The sequence below is a fragment of the Bathycoccus prasinos genome (genome assembly GCF_002220235.1).
Source record: "Bathycoccus prasinos genomic : chromosome_5".
In the NCBI taxonomy this organism is placed as follows: Eukaryota; Viridiplantae; Chlorophyta; class Mamiellophyceae; order Mamiellales; family Bathycoccaceae; genus Bathycoccus; species Bathycoccus prasinos.
The window spans coordinates 335,508-360,232 of NC_024004.1; the positions used below are offsets into that span (position 1 = coordinate 335,508).

Here is a 24,725-nt window from a genome sequence, read left to right on the forward strand (position 1 = left end):
AAAAGCACTCTAAAACAATGGGTACGTCTCTTTTCTAGTAATTCTCTTTCATCGATAAAGGCGATCTCTTCTCTTATTCGAGCGAATCGATGTGCACATCGCGCGCGGATCGATCGTCGAGGACGAATTTCCATCCGCCTCGTCGCCCTTTGCGCGCGAATCCGATTAGACAATTTTTCTTCCCTTATACGGCCCGCTCGGTTTTAAGCCCTGCTGCATCAAAATTTTCCGCGGAAATGAGTGGCGGTTTGGTTAGCTTTGCACGCGAGAAATGTGAAATGTATCGGTCGAAAGGAGTGCGCACGCGTTTCTTTCGCGCGTTTACGTCGTCGCGGGGTTGCGCGCGCGTTCGCGTGCGTGCACTTCGAGCCGTGATTGCATCATCTTCTCTTTCGGCGGTGTTTGTGTTTTTCTCCTCCCTGGTGGGAACCTCTCTCTCTCTTTCTTTCTCTGAAAAATACTTACCTTTGTCCACTTTTCTCTTCTTCTTTCCTCATCGAATAAACAGGTAAAACGAGAGGTTTAGGGGCCGGCCGTAAGCTCAAGACGCACCGTCGCGAGCAAAGATGGGCGGACAAAGATTTTAACAAAGCCAACTTGGGTTCCGAATGGAAAAAGCCATTCGCCGGTTGCTCGCACTCCAAAGGCATCGTTTTGGAAAAGATTGGTATCGAAGCGAAACAGCCGAACTCGGCTATTCGTAAGTGCGTTCGCGTTCAGCTCATCAAGAACGGTAAGAAGGTTGCGTGCTTCGTCCCGAGAGATGGTTGCTTGAACTTTGTCGACGAAAACGACGAAGTTTTGGTGTCTGGTTTTGGCAGAAAGGGTCACGCCGTCGGGGATATCCCGGGCGTTCGATTCAAGGTCGTGAAGGTTGCCGGCGTTGCTTTGAGCGCGCTGTTCCGCGAGAAGAAGGAAAAACCGCGTTCTTAATTTTGTAGAGAGATATAATCAGATATAGATAATATGTTTAATTGATAAACTTAATATAATTTAGTAGCTTTATTAAAATAAAAACAAACATCACGTTCTCGGCTTGATGTGTTTTGTGATGTAATAGTACGTACTACGTTTTTTGTTTTACAAGTTCTTATATTCTCCTGCTGCTTATTTTATATTCTATGTATATATATATGTATATATATCAATCAATCAGTCGATCATGAGATCCTCTGTGTCTCCTTCTTGCGCACCTCTCTCCCTCGCCTTGTTCAGGATCTCCGTGATTGTTTCAACCTGTTCGTTGTTCATTTTCACCGAACGGTCTTTGTTCACCTCTATGAGCATCGCGCTCCTACTATCTTCTAATCTCTTACTCTCTACTTTATCGTGCAGATTCTGCAAACATGCGTCGTACGTGGGTGCAAATCTGTCGACAAAATCTCTCACTTGCGCATCTGTCAACCCGCCGTTGTTTTTTCTCTCTTGCTCTTGGCGCCACTCGTACGCCCACCTCCAATCGCCGGCTTTAATAATCATCCACGAATCAATCACGTTGTTGAACACCGATTCGTATTCCATCAAATACTCGTTAATAGGCGCAAAATACACTCTCGCGTCTACGCTGGAAATCAGCGATTCAAACTCTCTCGGCCGTTCAAATCCTAAACACCACCCTTCCAAAAACACGATATCCGTAGGCCCGCTCACGCTCGGCCAATCCTCTCGGGGTAATCGATCGCCTCTCCCATTGCACGCCTTCTTGTTATACCTGGGCAAAGCCACGGTCGTTTGCCCATCACCTAACCCTACGTTGATGCTCTTCAACTTCTTAATCGTCTCCCGAGCTAACGGTAAATCGTGCGTCCCTGGATTCCCTCGAAACGTCAACAGAGGGTTCCCCGGGTGCTTCTTCTGCCCGAGGTCTTGCTGCTCCTCGCGCGGTAAATATAAATCATCTAAAGATAACACCACCGAGTTATCAATTAACGTTTGCAACACGTCCACTAACGTCGATTTCCCGAGTCCTTGAGGCGCTTCGATCCCAATAAACAACGGTTTCGGATAAAACTCTTTTTTCTTACTCTCGCCTTTTTCTTCTTTTTTCTTCTCTTGCGATAAAAGGAAAGAGTCCATATCCTCCTTTTGTTTCTTCTTGTGTTCTTCCAACAAAAACATCACCCGAAATAAAATCGGGAGGTAGAAGTGGTACACTCGACTGGCGATCGCGTCCGAGTGAACGGATAAATTGCTCATCACTTCCGTGTTGTGGAGTAACTCTATGCTGTTGTATAAAACGTGCAACTCGGCGTTTTTCCTCCACTCTTGGATTGGAATTTTCTCGTGAATGGCGGAATCGTACAGAGGTCCGGCTCGGATTAACTTCTCGAGCTCGTCGTCTTTGAGGAACTGTAAAGTCGCGTCGTACGCCATTATATATTCTTTTCTCTCTCTCTTATTCTCCTCCTTCTTTTATGCAAAAATGGAGAGAGAAAGGAAACAAGAGTACGTATAGAGTGTGTGTATGTCTGGGGAGTGTTGATGTGGAAAAACCTTTATCTGGTTTTCTGTTTTCTTGAGTCAGCAAATAACGTGAGAACCAAACAACAGTCCAGCCAGAGACAAAAAGCGAGAGAAGCGTCTTGATTATTGAGATTGAGAACAACAACCATTTCGCGACCAGAAAAACACAAATCAAAAATGTTTTTTCCCGCCCTTTTTGAGCCACATTTTCCTTTCTCTCGGGGCCTCGAGTTTGAAGATATTTAAAATAATCGCCACATACTACTAAACAGCATCACCGACAGTACGAACGTACTGATCTCATCGTCGTTTTAGTCATCATCATGGCCTCGACCGCTATTTCTGTTTCGATGATCGCGTGTTCTTCGTCTTCTTTTTCTTCCTCTTCTTCGAAACGTTTCGAGAAATCGAAATCGCAGCCGAAGACGTTTTCCATCGTCCGACAAAAATCATCATCGTCGTCGTCCTCGAAGTCGTCTTCGTCTTTGTCCTCGTTCGCGCTGAACGCTCGACGCAAAAAAGACGAGGACGCATCCGTGGACGCGGAGATTTTAGACGCCGTCGATGACAAGAAGAGTAGCGGTAAAAATAATAACGGCGTCTCGATCGCGAAAGTAATAAACGGATCCTCATCATCATCGTCCGAAGCGACGTTTCGCTCCTTACGAGACGGCGCGTTGGACGACGACAACATGATCGACACTGTGCAAGTGGTCACGGTGAGATTTCAGATCAAAATGGAAGTCGGTTTTGGGGACGTGATGCGAATCTGCGGCTCGCACGAATCCATGGGCGAGTGGGACGTCGCCAACGCGTTACTCTTGAACTGGTCGGAAGGGAACGTTTGGACGAGCGAAGAGGTCGAGTTACCGGTGGATGGTATTTATATTTACAAGTACTGCGTGGCGCCGGCGTCCAATCCGAACGCGCCGTCCAGTTGGCAGTCTGGGAATAACCAGGTGTTGTCGTTATCCCCGGAGGATGGACCAATTTTATACGTGAAAGATTCGTGGAGCGGGAACCCGAACGAAACGGCGGTGTTCAGCGCCGAAGGCGTGAAGCAAAGCAAAGACGAACGCTTAGTCGAACGAGTGAGGAAGCAAGACGAAACGGTGAAGAGGCAAACGGGGGAGATCAAGGTTTTGAGAACGGAATTGAAAACGTCGAAGATGCAAGTGAAAGCGCTGAGAGAAGAGGCGAGGTTGAGCGCGAACGTGAGAATCGCGTTGAAGGATCAGTTAAACGCGGAGAAGAAGAGAAATTTGGTGTTTGAAGAACAAGTCGGCGCGTGGAAGAAACGATTCATGCAAATCACCGGAAACGGCGATAAAGAAGATAAAAAGTCGAGCAAGCAAGAGAGTCGTTAGTGATACATTATGTATGATAGAAGAGAGGAAGAGAGAGAGAGAGAAAGAGAGAACGACTATCATATATATATTATCTATTGATTTTTTAAGATGTAATGAAAACAACCATCTTACTCATATTGCACGCGCTAAACTATAAATTAAACGTCCATCGCCTCAGTACTACGGTTTTCGACTTTATATACTACTTTGACTATTTCTACTGTATGTCTTTTTCATAACAACAACGAATGTTGCAACATCACAACAACTGTTTCAACATCCCCATTGCTTGCGAGCGGTATCCACCGCCGAACATGTTGTAATGATTCAAGATGTGATACAACTGATACATAATTTTTCTCTCTTCGAACCCGCCTTCGTCTTTTTCAATCACCGACCAATACGCTTCGAAAAACGCAGGGCTAAAACCAGCGCACCAGGACATGCCAAAATCAGCCTCGTGATGCCCGTAATACACCGCCGGGTCAAAAATACTCGGCTTCCCGTCCACCGTACCTATGTTTCCGCTCCACAAATCGCCGTGCAAAATACTCGGTTTAATATTCAACCCTTTAAACATCTCCGGAACTCTCTTCTCGATAACTTCGTCTCCTAACCGTTGCAACTCGTTATCCCGACTCATTTTCAACTGCGGCAACAATCGACTCTCCACCCAAAACGTTTCCCAATCCTTCGTCATCGGCACGTTCTTTTGCGGCGTTTCGCCAATCGTATTGTTCACTTCGAAACCAAACTCCTCCGCGCCGTCGATTTTCGCCGCGTGCATCTTCGCTAAAGCCGTACCAAATTCGCCTTGATCGCCTCTCGCGCCAAAGTTGAGATGTTCCATGATAATCATCGAGTTCCCGTCGCGAAATCCGTCCGGAACACCGCCCGCGTAGAACACTTTCGGTACGACCATCAACGGACTTCCCGCTTCGCGCAACGCCTCCAAACCTGCTTTTTCGCCTCGAAACATCGAATCGTCTTTTCTCGAGAGTTTCACGAAGAATTTTTTTCCCTCGTCCGCGGTTTCGTACTTCCGAAACGACGCCCACTGCGAAGAGCCGCAGGATGTTTGCTTGGTTACGTCGCAGTTTTCTCGTTCGGAGATGAACCGAGCGATTTCATCCATCTTTTGACTCGTCGCGACTTTGCCACCAAAAATTCGATTCCGATGATGATTCCGACGACGGGGACAAAGAAGATGATGAAGAAGCGCGTTATTATTCGTAGTATTTTTCTCCAGCAAAGGCCTTCTTTGGGAGAAAGCGTGGTGGTGAGTAAACATTGTTGTTGTCAGTTACGTACGCTCAGATATCCTTAATCCTTTTATATTGCTTTAAATATGAGTACAGTAAGTGCGCGTCTAAACTCTGCAGAAATGCGCCACTTCTGCAACGCACATCACCCCTAAAGACGCTCGTTCTTGTCGCGTCGTTGTGTCGTCGCTTTATCTTCTCTCGATGCAAACGACGACGACGATGCTCACCCGCACAAAAACCACCATCTCTTCTTCTTTGCCTTCTTCATCGTCATCATCGACTTTTAGGACGAGGAGGAAAAGGAGACACACGAGGACGGAGAGAAATGCAATCATCATCCTTTCCGCTCCCAACGGCTTTTCTCCCCAAAGTCGACGAGAACGACGAAGAACGAGACAACGACGACGACGCGTCGTCGTCCGGAACGATTTAGGCGGCGGCACGATGCCACCACCACCACCTTTACCGCCGCTTTCCACCACAAAACCTCGGGTCATCGATGTTCTCCTCGGCGTCCACCCGGCGAAAGCAGAGGGAAGCGTGCGAGACGCAACCGCAGAGCACTTGATCGAAGCGTTCGAGGAGTTGCCGAAAAAAGAGCAAATTGTGATGGTGAAGAAACTGTTGCGAGACGCGCTGCGCGAAGACGAGATGAATGAGACTATGGTTTTGGAGCGAGCGCCGGAGGTGAAGATTTCTAAAAGCGAGGGAGATGAGAGAGCGATGGATGGTACGGCTTCTTCTTCTTCTTCTTCTTCGACGACGATGACGAATGAAAGAGAAATCTTGGAACGCGCGGTGAGGGAGCTGCCAAACGCGAGACCCGAGCAAAGGGCGAAAGCGGCGGAGATTTTGAGACGGTTGGAAGAGGAAACGGGAAAAGTAAGGGGAGAGAAAGAAGAAGAGAGCGCATCGACGAAGAATGCGTCTTACGACGCGAGTAATAGCGGTTCTAGTAGTAGATTAGAGAACAATAGATTTAACGATTTTGAAAAGGAAGAAACCGAAGAGAAGGACGATAATCCGTTCGAGGACGAGGACATCGTGTGGGATTTGCGAAGCGCCGTGGCATCGCTGACGACTGTGGCGAAAGCAAAATTGATACCGCCGCTCGCGTTCGGTACCGGATTTGCCGCGTTGGCGTTTGTGCTGACGAAAATGGTAGGCGGAGATGACGCCGGTAACGAGACGAGGGACGAGGCGCGAATGAACGATGAAAGTGACGCTCGAATATCTCCTCCTCCTCCTCCTCCTCCTTCAACGATTATGAACGACAGAAACGACAACGACGCTGGTGACATTGCACCTCCGTTACTTCCCATGGAAGAGGCTAAACGACTTTTATTCGAAAGTCAAGCAATACAACCACCGCCCGTGTCAACGACTACGAGTAAAACGAAGAAGATGAAGAAAAGCGAGAATCGAGGACGAGGCGTCGCTACTAATACTACCAGTTCTGGTGGTAACAGCAACAGCGTGCTCTGGAAACGGAAAGAGGAAAAATATGACGCGTTATTAGAAGCAGCAGTAGAAGAAGAGGACGAGGATATCGAAGACCCCTTTGAAGACGACGACGACGAACCAGAACGAGGCGAAGAAGCGCGAGAGATGTCACCGCCTCCACGAAAATCCGCCGCCAGCGGCAGCACCAGCGGCGGCGTGAAAAAGCAACGACGACCGCCGCCAGATCTTACCTCTGCCTCGTTCTTGAGCGAAGAAGATCGCGAGAAGAATTTTGAGAACATTCGCGCGAGACGTCCGAGATGAGATACGCCGAGCGAGAAGCGACGACGCGATGAAACAAACTGTTCAGAGAACGAGACTCTTCTTCATTTGTATACTAACCAAATGCAGCGCGCGCAACACGCCGCCGCCGCCTGTTGTTGTCGGGCACAACACGTCGTGCGAACACCAAACAAAGTAACTGTCGTTCAAAACACAAAAAAGAACCGCCGCCAGTTTCTCTCGTCGTCCGCATCTTCTTCCACCGCCGCGCTTTTTCTCTTCCTCGCAACAACAACAACGACGAGTTTTCCCCAGAACGCCGAAGCGTCGTCGTCTGATGAAAAAGAAGGTGTCAGCGAGAACGGATTACTGCTGGTAAACTACGTCGGCAAATTGAAAGACGGCACGGTGTTTGATACCACGTACGGCGGTGAAATCGTGTCCACGTCGGAGAATTCCGTCTCCGTTCGCGAAAGCGAGACGCAACCCGTCGTGATTAATTTAGCAGCAAACGCTGTGCAACCAGGACAGGTAAAAGGCTTGAAACGAGGCTTAATCGGCGCCAAGAGAGGCGAAACGAGAGAAATTATGGTCAAAGCAGAAGACGGATTTGGATCGAGTAGCGTGGTGTCTCCGTTGAGAGTTCGAGTGCCGGCAGAGAGCGAGTTATTTTACACCGTGGAGGTGTTGCGCGTATCGAACACCGGCGTCGACGATTTATTCAAAGGCGTCTCGCTGTGCTCCGTCGGCGTGGCGAATAAGACCACGGCGGGCTGTAGCGATCTCTGATAACAAAAAATGTCTAGACTATATAATCTAACGCTATATTTGTACGTGTATTATTATGGTATTCTACATCGCCATCCTCGGTTTTTGCATCTCGCCTTCTTCGACTTTATGATCCTCCGCCATCGGCTTGGTCTCGTACACCGCCGTGACGATCATATCCCGCCTGTTCCCGCTCGCTTCACCTCGTAACCCTACGTACGATATCTCCGTCCGCATCTCCTCCCCTCTTAAACTCGCCATATTTTTCGACACGAATATCGTCACCGAGGAAACTGAGCTAAACTTCGTCCGATCCGTTTCGTACTCTAAAACGCCTAAAAAATCTTCCTGCCAGTCAAACTTTTGCGTCGGTTTCTTTCTGTGTGCGTTTTCCAAATCTATTTTGTTCTTATCGTTCGCGAAGAGTTTCACTTCCGCCGGGTGCGTTCCATTTTTACCTCCGACGATGACCACGCCGGTCAGTTTCACGTCCTCCGTGAATGGTACTCTCAAGATGAGTTCGCAATCGTTCTCGTCGCTTTGGATGCCGACGGGATCCGTATCTAATCTCGAGTTCCATTCTCGGAAAACGTTTCGGCAATCTGCTTCTGCTTGGACGTTTTGGGAGGAGAGTTTCGAGAGGTCTACGAACCCGTGCAAAGAACTGGTCGCGCAGGAGGATTCGTCGCAGTCGTGGTCGTGCGAGCAGCAGTTTTGTTGTTGTTCTTCTCGGCTCATGTCTGTGTGATATGTTTCTGATATTTCTCGATAAGCGCGCTTTTGTGTCGCAGTTTTAACGAAGTTTCCCCAAACGTAATTCTCCATTGTTGTTGTTGTTGTTGTCGTAAATACAATGGTGACCCCGCCGAACAACTACGCGGACGTCGGCGTCTCTCAAAAAGCGGCCAAGCAAGTCCTCCTGTCGTTTTTTGGCACCATCGCTTCCGCGACGTTTCTCCTCGTCGGCAGCTCAGCCGCGTTCAACGTCGTCGGGAAACAACTCGTGAAAACGAACAAAAAACGTACCGGGAGGAAGTGCAACTTGTGCGACGGGTTACGGTTTATATCGTGCGGGACGTGCAAAGGGAGAGGCGCTTTGGAGTGGCAACCGATACGAGAGGCGGAGATGGAGAGGGTGTGCCTGTGCCCGACGTGTTCGGGGACGAAGATGAGCAAGTGTTTACGATGCGTAGGTATTGGATACTTGTGATATGAGCTCGAAGGCGATGATATCTCGGAGCGGTAGATATATATAGGTTCTAGTTTAGGTTGTGTTGTACATTAGTATTATTAGCTAGTAGTAAATAGTGCGTTCTATTCATACTCTCTCTTTCTGCGAGTTCGTCCAAGCCGCCGCGGGGACGAGTGGTCGTTTCTCCTCTCCCTCTTCCAGTACCGGCTTAATGGCGCACAACGCGACGCCAAACTGCGTGGCGTCCCATCTCTTATTCAACGCCTCTTGTTCCTCGTCCGTCCAGTTTTGTAAACCTTGTTTTTTCCTCTCTACTTCCTCGGTCTCGGAGAACTTACGGTTTCTCGACCATTTTTCTTCCTGTTTGTACCGCAACGTGGCGGAGTCGCCGACGGCAGTGGCGACGAGAAGTAAAGAGTTTGCCGGAAGTTCATCCCAAATTCTAGCGACGCGCGAGTCGAGATTTTGCGTGGCCTCGATGCGTTCGATAAAGTGTTCTTTTCTCGCGGTAGAATCGTCGTCGTCGTCGTCTCCTCCTTTGGCTTTTTTATTTTTCTTCTTCTTCTCCTTCAAAGCGTGCTTCTCTAAAACATCCTCCAATTCTCTCAAATAGCCGAAACAGAGTAAAGACATGTCCTCGGGCGCCTCGCGCATGGACATTTGCATTTTCATCGTCACGTCATCATCAGAAACGCACTTGTACGTTTCTGTTGCTCCAGAAACTCCAATCGTCTCGTTATTACTATTCGTAATCGTTTCAAAAACGAGCACCTCGCATTCATTCTCCAAGCCTCCTCCTCGCGTTTTATTTTCCTTGGCGATGTGATCGAATAAAGACTCGCTGTCTTCGAAATTCTCGCTGATGTCGTTGCCGAACGTTTCGCCTCGAATGAGTTTCAAGTAAACCAACTCGAGCGTCGCTCGGGCATCGGTTACGGAGTCGTGCGTGCCTTCGTGTTGTATCTTTCGCCTCAGATATCTTTCGGTGAGAAATCGGAGAGCGTTACGAAACGGCGCGCCTCGTTTGTGCGGGTACATTTGCACCGTATCCACCACGTTCGGATGACACATTTTAAGCATCATTAAATCGTTTTCTAAAGAGTGTCCCGCAATAACACATTCGCTCGGGATGAGCTCTAACAACTCTTTTTGCACGTCCTCTAACGTCGTCGTCACGTTTCGCATTTGCTCTTTCGTGATGCCGGAAAATTCAGTGTTGTAATTCACGATTGGCGTCGGCGGTAAGACGAGTTTGTCGTAGATGACTGTGCCACAATCGTCGACGACGGAGCATCGCGCCAAAGCTAAACCGGTTTCAATAGTGACCATTTCACAATCCATGGCGACAATCTCCGGGTACTCGGCGTTGGCGACGCCCATGCCGGCAGGTTGCGTGCACACGAATCCTCCCTCTGGAAGTTTCAGCACTTCTTTCACTTCTGCTTTTTCTTTCTTCTTTATCAACGTCGGTAACGGGTATCTCATATCCGCCATATCTTCCGCCGTCAATGTCGCGCTTTTTACCGAGAGCTTCCTCGGTGCGTCTCGTAAAAATTGCAACAATTTCGTCTCCGTCGTTACTCGTTCGTTATTCGTCGTCGTCGTACTCGTTTTGTTGTTCTTTCCTCCATTTTTTGCCGTCTTCTTCAAAGCACCATTGTTATCATCATCACCTGCTTCTGCTTCTCCTTCTCCTTCTTCTTTGACTGCTGCTTTCGCTTGCTCTTTAGCCAACCTATAAGCCTGCGCGGCCTCGTCGTTCTTATACTTCGCCTCCCTCTTCTTCTTCGTCTCCGCTCCAGACGCCCATCCTCCGTTGTACAAAATCGACCGCGCGTGCGTCGCGCCTTTCGCCGTAGGATTCATACTCTTCGTCGCCACACACTGACTCCCTCCTTTACCTCCCTCAATCCTATTCCTAAATATCCTCTTCATGTTTTTGCAGTGCAACGCGCCGAACGTGTCCACGTACATCTTATGTTCCAACCCGGGCGCGAGCACGACGGCTATTTTCTTCACCAGTGGTTTGTTCGTAAATCTCCCGTAGTCGCAATTTATCCCGCTCGATTGACACGCGACGGATGCGAGAATATCGGAGAGTTTTTGTAAGTGGACCCGGTGCCGGTGTTCCTCCAAGAAGTGAAACGTTGCCGAGGCGTTCGGGCCGTATATATCGGAATACGCGGCAGCATTAGCATCATCATCGTCAAAATCATCATCGCTTTTCCTCGTTTTCTTCTTCCTCTTCTTCATCGCGTCGTCTCGTTGGAAAATTTCTCCTTCTTCTTCTTCTTCCTCTTCTCCTCCAGTCGTTCGTTCTCGTTTCTTCTTTGCTTTTCCTTCCTCCATTTTTCTTTTATATACACATCTGCTGCTCTGAAACAACAACAACAACAACAAAACACCAAGAGTTCGTTATTCTTAAAAACGAGGAGAGAAAAAAGTGGCTGCCAAAGCAGAAAAGAAAGAAGAGATTTTTTTTTCTCTCTCTCTCGATCAGTTAGATATAATTGCCCGCACAACATTACCAACAACAAGAACAACACGTTACCCTTTGCGAAAGAAGACGCGAACACATTTCACGCGTTCTCGCACCAAATTCACGCGCAAAGAGATCGTTCGTTCTCGATTTCTTTGAGTGCAAAGAGAGAGAGAGAGAGCGCTTTTGTTTTCCCGCTTTTGGAGTTTAGGAGAGACAAAGTCAATTCGCGCGAAACGAGAGAGAAACAAATCTTCTTGGAACGCACAAAAAAATTAAGAAGAGAAAACAATGAACTTTGGTGGCCAACAACCGCCTCAGCAAGCGTCGTACCCGGCGCACAACGCGTACGAGTGAGTGCACATATTTTTCGTTCGCGGGTTTCTTTCGTTTTAGAGACGTTCTCTCGGTCGCGAGAGGTTTGCGTTTTGCGTTTTCGGATTCTCGTTATAATTCTCTCTTTCTCTTCCGCTTAATATCATCGCGTCTCTTCCTCTTCGAGACGTTTGACAATTACACAAAAAACTAACCGAAGAACTCTTTTCATCATCATCGAAACACAGTCCAAACTTGGTCCCAACGCAAGCGCCAGATAACTGGAAAGACCAGATCAAAGCTCCAGCGCGCGACGAGCGATACCAAACCGAAGATGTGACCGCGACAAAAGGAAACGAATTCGAGGATTATTTCTTGAAGAGAGAACTTTTGATGGGCATTTTCGAGAAAGGCTTCGAAAGACCTTCGCCGATTCAAGAAGAGTCGATTCCGATCGCGTTAACTGGGAGAGATATTTTAGCGAGAGCGAAGAACGGGACGGGTAAAACCGCGGCGTTTACGATTCCAATTTTGGAAAAGACGGATGCTACAAAGAATATCATCCAAGCGGTTATTTTGGTCCCTACGAGAGAATTGGCGTTGCAAACCGCGCAGGTGTGCAAAGAACTCGGGAAGCACTTGGGGACGCAAGTCATGGTGACGACGGGTGGTACCTCTTTGAAGGACGACATTATGCGTTTGCACCAAACGGTGCACGTCGTCGTGGCGACGCCGGGTCGTTTGGTCGATTTGGCCGGGAAAGGCGTCGCGAAGTTATCCAACGTCACGATGTTGGCCATGGATGAAGCCGATAAGTTGTTGGCGCCGGAGTTTGAACCAGTCATCGCGCAAGTTATTGATTTCTGCGCGAAGAACCGACAAATTTTGTTGTACTCGGCGACGTTTCCGGTTACAGTCAAATCGTTCAAAGACAAGTGGCTCAGAAAGCCTTACGTCATTAACTTGATGGAAGAGTTGACCTTGAAAGGTATCACGCAATACTACGCCTTTGTGGAAGAGAGACAGAAAGTGCACTGCTTGAACACGTTGTTTTCGAAGTTACAAATCAATCAGTCGATGATTTTTTGCAACTCTGTGAACAGAGTTGAACTGCTCGCGAGGAAAATTACCGAGCTTGGCTATTCGTGCTTTTACATCCACGCGAAAATGCAACAAGGCGACCGGAACAAAGTCTTCCACGATTTCAGAGCTGGATCGTGCAGAAACTTGGTCTCCTCGGATTTGTTCACGCGAGGTATCGACATTCAATCCGTGAACGTCGTCATCAACTTTGATTTTCCGAAATCTGGCGAGACGTATTTGCACAGAGTCGGTAGATCCGGGCGATTCGGTCACTTGGGTATCGCCGTGAACCTGGTGACATACGAAGATCGCTTCAACTTGTTCAGAATTGAGCAAGAGTTAGGGACGGAGATTCAACAAATCCCGCAGAACATCGATCCTGCAAAGTATTGTCGATAACAATTTTGCAACATTCATCACCATCATCCGTGTTTATAGAAAGTGTTATTTAGAAAATTGTTTGTATAAAAGATATAGAAGAAGGAAGAAGAGGAGGAGGAAGAGGAGAGAAGGAAAATTAGAGAGAGGATTGTATTCTTAGGAAGGAAGGAAATAGGAAAGTAAACGAGAATGAAAGATTGAGTGAGACGCGGAGGAAATTGCGCTGATACTGTTTCTTTGTTGTACAATCATCAACTTGAATTGATGTAAAAGAAACAGTACCTCTTTGTATCGCGGAATACGTTTTTTATTATTCCGTGACAACAGCGGAGCGAGCCAAGTCTGATCCGAGCCGGGTTTAGTAAAAATACCCAGTTGAACAAAAAAAAGAAGAACGAGGCGTCGTCGAACGATACCATCTGATTCGAGTTTACTGTACGAAAGAGTTTCGATTTTGAGAGTGTAGTCATAAAGAAGAGATTTTGAAGAGATGAGAGAAAGTAAGAGTTGCGAGCGCGTTGACATCTCCATCGCTGGAAGAGCGCAATATTAACGCGCGACTGCAAAACAACGTTTTGAGTGTTTGTTAGTCTGTGCCAAACCGTTCAGGAAGAACAGAGTGGCGAAGTACTACAAATTCTATATCGCTCGAACGTCAAGAAAACCTTCGGCTCTGCCGAGAGGCTACTACAAGAGCACCCTTGATTCTGTCGAGAGGTCGCTAATATCTTAAAGTATCAAAGAGAAAGAAACGCAAAGAGAAAGAAGCGCCCATACATCGTGCGCGTGTTCATAACGACATCGTGCCCGTGTGTAGGTAGTAACAGTGCTACGAATCTACGATTAGAATAAGTTTTACATCTGAATTTGTACGTGCTACGAACTGTTTCAACACGTGTATTTCTTCAATCCCGTTCTTTTCTTCCTAATGATTGTTTTGCCGCTCTCGGTCATCAAATAATGGTCGTCTAAAATCAATCCTCTCGGCAACATAATGCTACGATAGGCTTGATTACACGAGTACCCAACTCTCCCTGGAATGTACGAGGAAAATAACCCCCAATTATCCCCTGCTCCGTGTTTTATCGCCGTCTCCAAGAACAACTGAATCTCGTCTTCCTCCCAAGGTCCCCACTTCGGCTCTTCCCCCGGTTTGCAGTGTCGATAAAAATACATGTTCGGATTCGTGTGCAAACACTTCCTCGAATGCTCTTTCGCGTTTGCCGCTTTCCCCATCCTTCCTACCGCTTCTCTAGGGCCACTCACTCCCATCCTCTGCCAGTGCTCCTCTTGCGTCGGCGCAAAATTCAACTCCTTGCACGTCTTCTCTTCCACCCACCCTTCAAAATCTCTCTCAATCTTTAACCCATTCTTCAACCCTTTGCTCTCGCAATATTCCTCGCACGACATCAAATTCTCGTCTAAGTTTGGATCTATGTATCCCATCGACGAGCTCTTCCCTTCAAACGCTCTCTCCGCCGCTTTTAACACCTTATCGTAGGCGTCAAAGTTGTAGTTTACGTTTTGCGACTTCTCCCGCGCCGATCGTCGCGTCGGTTCCAACTGTTCCTTTGGTTTTCTCTTCTTTGGCGCATTCGATGTCGTTTTGGATGCGCTCGCGACGACTGGTTTCGGTAAATCTAAAGCCGCCAATCGTAACTTGTTTCGTTTGATGTTTTCCTGTAGTGTGAATGAAGTGTTTGTTTATTTTAATAGTAGTATTGAAGAAGAGAAAGTCAGGTGTCAGTCACTCGAGTCAAAAATGTCTCGCGTTGGTTCCCTACCTCTCTCTCTAACTCGTACGAGGTTAAACTCGCGATCCGTTTCGCCTCTTCCTCTTTCGTCAGCTCTTTCGGCTGAAACTGCGCGTCTGGATTTCGGCACTTTTGGCACCCGTTTCTGCTATATCGGCACTTGGAACATCCGAAAGACTTTGCCATTTTTAAAAGTATCGATTGTTTTGAATTCTGCGGGGCGGTTGTCTCTCTCTCTCTCTCTCTCTCTCCCTCGGCTTCGCTTAAGCTCGAGAAGAAGCGCCTTCAAAATCGCGCTTCGTTTTTAGTCCTCGCGTCTCTCTTTCGCGGCACTCGCGCTCGACGGACCCGATGGGTGCTTCTGTTTTCGCGAGTGTTTTGCTCTCGTGGCAATTTTTTATGTCGCCCCCACCCGAAAGAAGGGCAATTGAAAACGAAATGCAAGAGCGCGCGAGTTTGCTTTTATGGTGGTACAACAGTATTATTATTAGTATTATTTACAATTCGACTTATATACGCGTGCATTCCTACTCTCGGCGACGGCCCTCCGGAGAATCAGCAACGGCAACAACAGGAGCTCGTGTTCACGCCAATCTCGGAAGCTATTCCGGAAATCTCCCCTCGCTCGCGCTCACAAAACAAAAGCAAACGTTTTTGTGATCTTCGTCACCCGGGCGATGCCCTCGCCGCGCTCGAGCGTGCCTTTGAAACTGCCTCTTTCCAAGCGGATACGGAAAATAACGGCGACTGGTCGGAAATCTTCAAAAAACTCTTCGAAGATGAAATCGAATTCGGCACGCGGGAGAAACAAAAACGGTTCAACCGCTCCTACAGCAACAGAGACCTCTTCAACCAACGGTTCCTGGGCGCTGGAGACAGCACCGACACGCCCGACCGCTCGCTCACCGCCATGTTCCCCTCCATCTTCCGCGGTCTCGCCGCCAAAGAATACACCGGCGAAGCCGAACGCAAACCCGAAGACGAAGCCGAAGACGCCAACGTCGGCGTCCACACCTCCCGGTTCTACGAGCGCGACAGGATGGCCGATTGGACGCCCCAAATGCAGTGCGCGGAAGACAACGTCATGGTATCCGATGCCGGAGAAGACGGTGGCGGTGGTCGACTCACGCCTTCGCAGCAAAAATCTTTCGGCGTGTGGGGCGTGAGCGTCGGCGGGAGTAATCAGCAAGAGAAAGACGCGCTCGCAAAGCAGCAGCAAAGATGATACACGTGATAAGCGAGAGCCTAGCGAGAACACGACCGCTAAAAAAAACGCCAAATGGCGAGAAAATACGCCTCCCACGAGTTTCTGAATCCAATCGAATTAGAAACGTAGCCAAGCAAACCCCATATGGGTAACAACGAGATTGAAAATAACGCGGAAACCACCATCGCTTGATTCGAGGCGTTCAATTTACGCTTGATGAGGAGAAAGAGGAAGTTCCCAACCGCGGCGGATAAAGGTGCCAACAACGCAATCAAGAACAAACCCGTCGTCCCCGTGCACATATCTCTCTGAGCGTACAAGACGCCTAAACCAGCGATTGTCGAAAATCCATCGGTGTAAGCGAAATACAAAATCAGAAACGAAAACGTCACGGGAAACTTTGATTTCGCCTCCGCGATGGTTCTCGCGAATCTCCCCAAAGAGTCTTTCATTCTCGCGAGTTCCGAGTTCTCTTGCTGTTCCTGTTTTTCTTCTTCATTTATTTCGTCGTCTCTTAATTTTTCGCAAAAGTACACGCCGAAACCTAACCACCAAGCACCGGCCAAGACGATGCACCAGCGAAACGCCGAAGACGCTTTGTTATCGCTCGCGTCTTCGTCGGACTTCGTCGGAACCACCAGAGAGGAACAAAACGACCAGCGATAACAATAAGCCGAGAACGCCGCTTAAATAACCCGCCGCGTACCCTTTCGTGCTCAATTCGTTTTCGTAATCGTGATCTTCCTCCTTCCCTTCCGATAAAATCGCCTCGCTCTCTTTCGCGAGTATAGGCAAGTAGCTGTTGTAAAAAATAACGGACAGCCCGTACATGGTGTTGCTAAACACCGCTAATATAGCCGCCAACACGTGCTTATACCCCGCGTGTCGTTCGCTGAACGCCGCAAACACGAGCAAACTCGCGCCTCCTAAAACTGTCGTCATCCTCAACCCTTTCTTCCGGTACCCGGTATCCCCTCTCGCCCCGTACAAGGCGAACACGAGCAACTGCGAGACGCAACTGAAACTGATAATCACGAACGCGAACGAGGACGGACGAAACCCGCCGGAAACGCGCACAGTTTCCAAGTCTTCGCAGTTTTCTCGATTCAATCCCGGACCTGTTCGTATCCGATTTCAGAGAGAGAGAGAGAGAGAGAGAGAGAGAGATGTGAGCGAGAAAGAACACAAAATATCTTTCCTCTGCTCCTTTAGAGAGAGAGAGAGAGAGAATTCAAAAGAGCATACAAACGCGAGCGGCTGATGCGTTTCTACGCGTTCTAAAAGAGATAAATCGATTCAACGCGACCACAAAACCAAAACGCCTCACCGGAACAGAGCAAATTCCCCTCTCCAACTCGACACTCCAAACATTTCTCGCTGTATTCTACGTCCAAGGTTGAACACATTTTCGGTTTCAGTTTCCCTCGCCACGCTTCACTCTCCGCGTACGCGTTTAACACCAACGGCAAGAACGTCGCGATGGCGACGGTGGCGTAACAGCTGTTCGCGAAATCGTACCCGATCCATGCTTTTCGCTCGCGGGCGAGAGATAGAGATTTATCTTCGTTAGACATCTTTGGTTGTTTCTTTAAAGTGAGTTTTTCTCGGTAACGAACTTTTCTTTGTGAGGGAGGAAAAATGGTAAAAACGCTCTAAACGCTCTCTAAACATTTGACTACAACTGAGCTATCTGAACATCTTTTGTCTTCTCTAACGAACTCACAAATTATGGAGTAAAACCGCGATTGGGTACCAAAACCAAAAAACTGGCCGCGATTGGGTACCCTTCCCTCATTTTTACCACGCAAAAATAGTAATCATCAATATACGGCTTCTATGTCTTTATATAGCGCGTAAAAAGCATTTGAGAACATGAAGAATACATAGTTTGATCGATCCGCGTCGTTTTCTCGGAAATTCATGACGCCATTGAATCTCCAGCTCTCGAGAAGCACGCCAGCAGACGATTTATAGGGGAGAAAACTCTCTCTTGCATCGGAATTCTGAAAAAGCGCACACTCGCATGGTTGCGGGAGTGTGAACGCGATAAAAACACGCGCAGCGCGTAGAATGTTGATAGTAATGATGTTTAGTCGTAACTTTGCGTTTTTAAAAGAAAAATATGGAGCGTGATATCGTCCGTTCGGGGCGTTTTTTGCCCATTTTGGGCCTTTTTGGCAACCTGTTAAAAGAAAAATAAAAGTGCGAGAAGTAACTCACATTGCGAATTCGGAGTAGGAGAAAAAAAGATAATGTTGATGCGGTGGAAGATTTCGAGGAGTATTTAAAACGGAGACGAGAACGGAGAGAGCGAAATGATGATGATTCAGATGATGATAACGACTTAGGTGGTGGGGTGGGAACGATTTGTGCGTAAGTATCTTTATTCTTTCGGTTCGATTGTAAAAAATGAATCTATATGCTCGTGTGGGGAATTGATGCATCAAATCAGATTTTCATCCAATGTCGATCGTTTCTCGTTTCGTTTCTCTTGTGATTGCGGTTTCTGGTAAGGAGTGGCTGCTTCCGACAAAGCATACGTTTGCTCTCTGGTTACTTCTTTTTCGCTTATTTTTTGCCGCCGCAACCACGACCTTTTGGGCATCTCCAGCGGCGGCCCTCCTTCTCTCTGTCCGCTGCGCGATGGTGATCTCCGGCGGGAAGAATCTTCCCACACCGCGTACACGGGGCCTCCGGCCATTTCTTCTTGGCTGCTTCTTTGCCGGCGGCGTTTTGGCAATAGCCTTCTTGGCATCTCCAACCGTCGTTTACTTTGTCCTTTGCGCGATTGCGATCTCCGGCGGGAAGAAGCTTCCCGCACAGCGTACACGTGGTCTTCGGCCATTTCTTCTCGGCTACTTCTTTGCCGGCGGCGTTTTTTTGGCAATAGCCTTCTACGCATTTCCAACACCCGTCGCCGTTTACTCTGTCCGCTGCGCGATGGCGATTTCCGGCGGGAAGAATCTTCCCACACCGCGTACACGGGGCCTCCGGCCATTTCTTCTCGGCTGCTTCTTTGCCGGCGGCGTTTTTTTGGCAATAGCCTTCTACGCATTTCCAACACCCGTCGCCGTTTACTCTGTCCGCTGCGCGATGGTGATCTCCGGCGGGAAGAATCTTCCCACACCGCGTACACGGGGCCTCCGGCCATTTCTTCTCGGCTGCTTCTTTGCCGGCGTCGTTTTGGCAAAAGCCTTCTAAGCATTTCCAACACCCGTCGCCGTTTACTCTGTCCGCTGCGCGATAGCGATCTCCGGCGGGAAGATGCTTCCCACACTGCGTACACGTGGTCTCCGGCCATTTCTTCTTGGCTGCTTCTTTGCCGGCGGCGTTTTGGCAATAGCCTTCTTGGCATTTCCAGCCGTCGTTTACTTTGTCCTTTGCGCGAAAGCTATTTCCGGCGGGGAGAAGCTTCCCACACCGCGTACACGGGGTCTCTGGGCGAGCACATCTTCCGCACAAATATCGACCGAGATTATTCGAATCGACGATTCGGTTTTCGATAGGGCCACAAAACACACCTTTAGTGTTATTGGCTAAATATCTCGTCTCGCCTTTTTTTATGATGCCGTTATTTGGGCAATTGTCTCCGCCCGCGCACGGTTGTTCCTCCCCTGCTTTTGGTAGTTTTGCTAGTATCGTCGTCGTCGGTTTCGTCGGGCGACTGCTTCGTCGCGGCGTTTCTTCAGCTTTCTTCGCCGGCGTTTTCGAACTTCTTCCGTTGCTCGAAAGCTTTTTGGAACTAAGATTGGTTGTTTGGAATTTCATGCCGAGTTTTTCCATTCCGCGTCTTTCTTCAGCAACGGCGGCGGCTAAGTCGTCGTTGTCGTCGAATTCGTCATCGTTGTCTTCGTCCATTGCGTCTGTGTTTTCAAACGCATTCGAGTCGTCGTCGTTGTAATCGTCGTCTTCCTCCTCGTCGTCGTCTTCCTCGTCGTTGTAATCATCGTCGTTGTCGTCGTCGTCGTCTTCGTCGTCGTCGTCTTCGTCGTCGTCGGCGGCTAAATCGTCGTCTAAATTAGAAGCGTTCACTTTTCTTTTGAGTGACGCAACTTTCTTCTTTTCGTCTTTCGCTAAAATTTCATCGGCTAATTTCTCGTTGGATTCCAAGAACTTTTCGTCTTTTGTTTTCACGTACTTTTCGACGTTTTCTATAGTCACGATGCACGCTCCGACTCTCCGCGCTTCTCTTACGTAGGACGCTCCCCCGAGTAGGTCGACGACGAGGAAACCGGTTTGGCGAGTTACATGTACACTTACGGTTGCGCCGTTCTTTTTGACATACCTGTGTAAAGCGGCCTTCGCATTCTTTCGGTTAGTCCCGATGGCTTGAAATGCGCCCGTGAAGCAAAACGACTTGTTCGCTAAAGCCTTTTCGTTTTCCTTGTTGGCGTCGGCGTCGTCGCGAATTACCTTCGCCGTAAAAGTGGCCTCTTTATCGTCTGAGAGGAGAAAGTCGAGTAAATCCTTCACGGAAACGAAGGTTGAACCAACGTTCTCACTGCTTTTCGTATCGACAACCACGATAATATTGTGCGCGTCTTCGCCGTTCACACTTTTCACAATCTTGCCGCCTTCTTCTTTGATCGCGTCTATTATCTCTTCGCGATCGATCGCATTCTTTCCGTCGCGGAAAGTAGCTTTCTCGCCCACGTAAAATCTGTAGCCTTTGAGTTTTTTCTCGCTTAAATTGGTCGTCGTTTCTTTTGTCGTCGTGTAGTTTAATGCGTTCTGAATGCCCAGATTCGTCGGATGAGTGCACGTTGTCTTCAGTCTCGGCATCTTTTTTCTTTCTTTTCGTGCTTAAACTGTGGCGGCGGCGGCGGGTCAGAGGGGATCGTCTTCGGGAATAAAAGCAACTTTTTGTGGATTGTCGTGGAACAATCGGATTTTTTTTTCTTCCCCCTCCTCGAAAAATGAAAATGAAAGGAGGGGGGAGTGGTCAAAACAAAAAATACCAAGAAGAAGGGAGAGAGTTGGAAGTCGCTTCAATAAAAAAGAAATCGCGCTCTTTCTCTCTTCTTTTTTACGCATCAACATGGCAGTCACGCTCTCGGGTTCGCGCTTCTTCGGCGCTTTCTCGTCGTGTGATTCCGATATTATCGATGGTACGAGTACGTTACGCAGCGGCGTTGTTGGTTGGTTTTTTTATTATTTCTTTCGCGACTCGTTTTTCCTCGAACGAAGACCAAAAAACCAAGAGAAAGAGAAACGAAAAGTAGGAAGAAAACGGGAGAAAGAGACGAAGAGTCGCGTCGCGATGGCGACGATTAAACGCTCCTTCGCGAAGCGTCACTCTGAGTCGACTCTCTGTCGCTCGTTTCCCGTTCGTACTCTTCTTTTTCCTCTTCTTTTTTTTCCTCTCTTGGTTTTCGTTTAAAAAAGCAAAAGTGAGAGGAGGCGAAGTAGATTCCACAAGTCTACACGTTTCTTCCAAATCGAAGTTGAACGTTTGACGCTTCACCGATCTGATGTAGTCGCTCGTCGCGTAACGAAGGAGGCAATTAATCGCTAACCCCGTCGTTTTTATCTTTTTCCATCCAGTTGGATCTCGCAGCAGCTGCAAGGAGGAAGACGAGAAGAGATCGTGCTTTACGAATCCAAAACAAACAAACAACTTTGGAACAACTCGTCGAGGAGGAGGCAAAGTTTATGTTCAAAATCGAAAGCAACGTGGCTTTGTAGATGATAACCCCGCGCGGCGACGAAACTGGGGTGCCGATGCCGTCAATGCGCGTGAGATTGAAGTGCTCCGGCAGTTTGCTTTGCTTTCCTGTGTTGTTATTCAGAGCGTGGCGACTTCGGCGTTGGCGACGACGACGACGACGAGTTTGCGAAAACGCGACGTCGATTCGACGAGAGCTGTTGCGCTCTGCGAGACGACGGGGGAAAGTACGACGGGAAATGTTTCGTTGAGTGTTGGTGACGCGCTCACTGTTATCGGTAGTGAGAATGGAAATACAGATGTGGGAGGTGACTCGGATCGAACGCCGCGAGGAGACGAATCAAACTTTGACGCGAATAGACGCACTCGTGGCGGTGGATCCGCCGATAGAAGTGATCGTAGTTTTCATGATAATCGTGATGGCGGTGGTAGTGGTGGTGGCGGTAGTGGCGGAAATCAACAAGGTTCTTCTGGCCCAGGCGTAAGCGATGAGGAAGAAGGCGTTGAGAAGAAGTTATTCGGTGTTCTGCTCTCGTCTCTGACGGATGAAGAAGAACAAAAAGAATTTCGGGAAACGTGTATCGGAATTGGAATGAATATGGAAAAATACATTCTTAATTCTTTAAGCACTGATGAACGTACCGATATACTTGCTGCGATCGAAGATGCTTTGAGAGGCGGTAACGTGACAAAGATGCTGACGGTTGATGAGAAGGCGAAAGCAATCATGGATATGTTGTTCAAGTTCAAAGTGTTCGTGACGAAAGCAACAGCGGAGAATTTGCGGAAGAATGGTGTAAATCGCGAAAAGATCCAATCGTGGAAGCCAGGAAAATCGGAGTCTTTTCTCGAGCACAGAGTGGAAACGACCAGAGCGGAAACGATAAAGGCGTATATGGCACAACTTCAAACTCGTCCTTCAGACGAAGAAATCGAAAAGAAGTACGAGACTTGGAAAAACGAATTAGAGAAAAAATTGTCGTCGTTATCGAAAACTGAAGGATTTCGAGCATACGTAGATAATACTGTTTGCAACTATGCATACGGTGTTCGTCGCGGAGAGTCCGACTCTGTGATGGATTCCGTCGAGTGTCACTTTTACGAGTTGTTTTATAACGGCATCACCGGCGCCGTCGACCCGATGACGCGATGGAAAATACATTTCAAAGAAATTCTTTCGCCAACCGTTCGGTCTCAAGCGTGTCAGAAAGTTGCACGTTTTTGTCTTCTGACTAAACCACGTTCGAGTTCTTCGCCCTCGGACACCGACGTCATGGACGACGAGGACGACGACGAGGACGACTGCATTACTTCATTACCGTCTTCTTTGATGGATGATTTTTTCGAGTTTTACCCGGTTTGGATTCCAACCGCTGAAAACATTTCGGAAATTTTACGTACGTTTATCGACGAACTGAAGGCGTTATACCAAAGAAGTCGAGGTGAGGGTGATTTCATTGTTCCGATTGGTGCGTTGGCGCTCTTTCCGGCGTTTCTTTCGTGTTTTCGCGAGCTGACGACTACGCTCGGATTTAAAACACACGAGACGTTTGAGACGCGCGAAGAGAGAAAATTCTCCGCGAACGTACAAATGCCACTTGGAAGTACACGTCCACCACCAGTGGTGCTAAAGATGGAAGCAACACTAACTTCAAATGCCTTTCAACGCCTCTCTTACGTTTCTATTTTTTATGAGCATGGAAGCGACTTGAATCAGGCAACGAATGAAGCGAAAAAGAATATTGGAAAAGCTGCGTCACTTCTTCAGAACAAGTTAAAGGAATGGGCGGAGAAATATTCGCCAGAGCTCGATGAAGTTATGGATCTTTCCATTGATACACGAAGCAAGTATGGCATTCATACGTCTCAAATGACTCGGAGAGAGTTTCTGAAACATATAAATTGTCCCCTGGTTGACTATGTCGATTCTGATTACACGCGCGAGAGCGCCGCGAGATTTATCGTTCATTTCTTCGTTGAAATAGCGAAAAAGCTTCGCGACGACTTATTCTTATCGAAAGACCCAAGCGTTCGTTTGTGTTTTCTTTTTGGAGACATAAACAGAAAGACGAATATTCGGAATTCACAAAACTCGTTTCTTGTTCAGTTACAAAACTTACTGCACGGAGCGAGTGGCGGTGAAGAGCTTATTGCAAACGTGCTTCTCAGAGCCATAGCGGAGAAGAAATTTATCGAGTGCATCATTGGTGAAAATACAGCGACGAAAGTTTGGCGTGATATGATTCTGCGCGCGGTATCCATCGTGAAGCCGAAAAAAGGTATCACTACTGTTTCGAAATTCGACGCGGATTTCCCACTATTCAGTATGAGTGCTCGCCGATCGTTGGAAAATTTTGTATACCTTGAAACTGATTTAGGAGAAAAGTTCCACGGTTTTAAATCTTTGAAGACCCTTTGGACGGAACGATCGCGCCAACAAATAGAGAAGAATGATGGCTTTACCCGTGACTTACTAAAGCAGAAGCGTTGGATGCTGGACAACAAATTTCCGAAGAAAATGGCCTTGGATCTTATGTTTTCCGTGATAGTTATGTACATCGGCATCAATTCTTCCGAGAGTACCTACGCAGACGAGGAAAAAGAACTTATGCTTCGTTGTGAAGACAAGCGCGTCCAGTCGTACATGAAAAACTTCTTTAAAAATTCGTAGGACACGCACTCAGATTTTAATGCACATCGATTTCTCCGTCACTATAACAATAACAAACATTAATAATCGTTTCATTCGCACCAGTCACTAATCATTGAAAACTGAAAAAGACCACACACGCAAGAAAAATTCAACAAATTACACCATTTCACACAGTTTGTGGAACGTCTCTTTGCTCTTATCACCGTCGCGAGCGTTTGAGTACATGAGAAAAAATAAAGACGACGACGAAGATGATGCGAATGAGCAACGGCTAAGTAACTCTCTCGGCGCTCGCACGATGCGGTTTTTGCGTTTGCGTCTTTGGAAGAATATATATAATATCAATTTCGAAGCAAAGGAATTTTTTCCCCCTACAACTTAACGAATCGTGTGTGTTTTTGTTCGATGACGCGCGCGTTTGAAAAG

At 47.9% G+C, this 24,725-nt stretch overlaps 16 protein-coding genes across 16 annotated transcripts; 6 read left to right on the forward strand and 10 right to left on the reverse strand.

The window, feature by feature from the left end:
• Window positions 1-1,152: 1,152 nt before the first annotated feature.
• On the reverse strand, window positions 1,153-2,373 carry Bathy05g01870 (conserved hypothetical protein; the record flags this gene model as incomplete). Its single annotated transcript, XM_007513227.1, has 1 exon — window positions 1,153-2,373. One exon carries the CDS (start codon window positions 2,371-2,373, stop codon window positions 1,153-1,155), a length of 1,221 nt encoding a protein of 406 aa, XP_007513289.1.
• A 413-nt stretch (window positions 2,374-2,786) lies between these two features.
• On the forward strand, window positions 2,787-3,830 carry Bathy05g01880 (carbohydrate-binding module family 20 protein; the record flags this gene model as incomplete). Its single annotated transcript, XM_007512967.1, has 1 exon — window positions 2,787-3,830. The coding sequence occupies one exon, from the start codon at window positions 2,787-2,789 to the stop codon at window positions 3,828-3,830; it is 1,044 nt and encodes a 347-aa protein (XP_007513029.1).
• A 241-nt stretch (window positions 3,831-4,071) lies between these two features.
• Bathy05g01890 (predicted protein) lies at window positions 4,072-4,947 on the reverse strand (the record flags this gene model as incomplete). The annotated part of the gene is made up of 1 exon (XM_007513270.1): window positions 4,072-4,947. One exon carries the CDS (start codon window positions 4,945-4,947, stop codon window positions 4,072-4,074), a length of 876 nt encoding a protein of 291 aa, XP_007513332.1.
• Window positions 4,948-5,296: 349 nt separating this feature from the next.
• Bathy05g01900 (unknown protein) lies at window positions 5,297-6,844 on the forward strand (the record flags this gene model as incomplete). Its single annotated transcript, XM_007512872.1, has 1 exon — window positions 5,297-6,844. The coding sequence occupies one exon, from the start codon at window positions 5,297-5,299 to the stop codon at window positions 6,842-6,844; it is 1,548 nt and encodes a 515-aa protein (XP_007512934.1).
• An 81-nt stretch (window positions 6,845-6,925) lies between these two features.
• Window positions 6,926-7,591, forward strand: Bathy05g01910 (predicted protein; the record flags this gene model as incomplete). Its single annotated transcript, XM_007513110.1, has 1 exon — window positions 6,926-7,591. The coding sequence occupies one exon, from the start codon at window positions 6,926-6,928 to the stop codon at window positions 7,589-7,591; it is 666 nt and encodes a 221-aa protein (XP_007513172.1).
• Window positions 7,592-7,654: 63 nt separating this feature from the next.
• Bathy05g01920 (predicted protein) lies at window positions 7,655-8,308 on the reverse strand (the record flags this gene model as incomplete). The annotated part of the gene is made up of 1 exon (XM_007512927.1): window positions 7,655-8,308. One exon carries the CDS (start codon window positions 8,306-8,308, stop codon window positions 7,655-7,657), a length of 654 nt encoding a protein of 217 aa, XP_007512989.1.
• A 115-nt stretch (window positions 8,309-8,423) lies between these two features.
• On the forward strand, window positions 8,424-8,780 carry Bathy05g01930 (predicted protein; the record flags this gene model as incomplete). Its single annotated transcript, XM_007512985.1, has 1 exon — window positions 8,424-8,780. The coding sequence occupies one exon, from the start codon at window positions 8,424-8,426 to the stop codon at window positions 8,778-8,780; it is 357 nt and encodes a 118-aa protein (XP_007513047.1).
• Window positions 8,781-8,888: 108 nt separating this feature from the next.
• On the reverse strand, window positions 8,889-11,111 carry Bathy05g01940 (predicted protein; the record flags this gene model as incomplete). The annotated part of the gene is made up of 1 exon (XM_007513124.1): window positions 8,889-11,111. The coding sequence occupies one exon, from the start codon at window positions 11,109-11,111 to the stop codon at window positions 8,889-8,891; it is 2,223 nt and encodes a 740-aa protein (XP_007513186.1).
• An 838-nt stretch (window positions 11,112-11,949) lies between these two features.
• Window positions 11,950-13,038, forward strand: Bathy05g01950 (predicted protein; the record flags this gene model as incomplete). The annotated part of the gene is made up of 1 exon (XM_007513281.1): window positions 11,950-13,038. The coding sequence occupies one exon, from the start codon at window positions 11,950-11,952 to the stop codon at window positions 13,036-13,038; it is 1,089 nt and encodes a 362-aa protein (XP_007513343.1).
• An 870-nt stretch (window positions 13,039-13,908) lies between these two features.
• On the reverse strand, window positions 13,909-14,430 carry Bathy05g01960 (predicted protein; the record flags this gene model as incomplete). Its single annotated transcript, XM_007513250.1, has 1 exon — window positions 13,909-14,430. One exon carries the CDS (start codon window positions 14,428-14,430, stop codon window positions 13,909-13,911), a length of 522 nt encoding a protein of 173 aa, XP_007513312.1.
• Window positions 14,431-14,756: 326 nt separating this feature from the next.
• Window positions 14,757-14,960, reverse strand: Bathy05g01970 (unknown protein; the record flags this gene model as incomplete). The annotated part of the gene is made up of 1 exon (XM_007513065.1): window positions 14,757-14,960. The coding sequence occupies one exon, from the start codon at window positions 14,958-14,960 to the stop codon at window positions 14,757-14,759; it is 204 nt and encodes a 67-aa protein (XP_007513127.1).
• A 1,077-nt stretch (window positions 14,961-16,037) lies between these two features.
• On the reverse strand, window positions 16,038-16,433 carry Bathy05g01980 (conserved hypothetical protein; the record flags this gene model as incomplete). Its single annotated transcript, XM_007513002.1, has 1 exon — window positions 16,038-16,433. One exon carries the CDS (start codon window positions 16,431-16,433, stop codon window positions 16,038-16,040), a length of 396 nt encoding a protein of 131 aa, XP_007513064.1.
• A 148-nt stretch (window positions 16,434-16,581) lies between these two features.
• Bathy05g01990 (unknown protein) lies at window positions 16,582-16,923 on the reverse strand (the record flags this gene model as incomplete). The annotated part of the gene is made up of 1 exon (XM_007512921.1): window positions 16,582-16,923. The coding sequence occupies one exon, from the start codon at window positions 16,921-16,923 to the stop codon at window positions 16,582-16,584; it is 342 nt and encodes a 113-aa protein (XP_007512983.1).
• A 335-nt stretch (window positions 16,924-17,258) lies between these two features.
• Bathy05g02000 (major facilitator superfamily) lies at window positions 17,259-17,555 on the reverse strand (the record flags this gene model as incomplete). The annotated part of the gene is made up of 1 exon (XM_007513145.1): window positions 17,259-17,555. The coding sequence occupies one exon, from the start codon at window positions 17,553-17,555 to the stop codon at window positions 17,259-17,261; it is 297 nt and encodes a 98-aa protein (XP_007513207.1).
• A 994-nt stretch (window positions 17,556-18,549) lies between these two features.
• Bathy05g02010 (unknown protein) lies at window positions 18,550-20,763 on the reverse strand (the record flags this gene model as incomplete). The annotated part of the gene is made up of 1 exon (XM_007512981.1): window positions 18,550-20,763. The coding sequence occupies one exon, from the start codon at window positions 20,761-20,763 to the stop codon at window positions 18,550-18,552; it is 2,214 nt and encodes a 737-aa protein (XP_007513043.1).
• Window positions 20,764-22,238: 1,475 nt separating this feature from the next.
• Bathy05g02020 (unknown protein) lies at window positions 22,239-24,317 on the forward strand (the record flags this gene model as incomplete). The annotated part of the gene is made up of 1 exon (XM_007512928.1): window positions 22,239-24,317. The coding sequence occupies one exon, from the start codon at window positions 22,239-22,241 to the stop codon at window positions 24,315-24,317; it is 2,079 nt and encodes a 692-aa protein (XP_007512990.1).
• Between the last annotated feature and the right edge of the window lie 408 nt (window positions 24,318-24,725).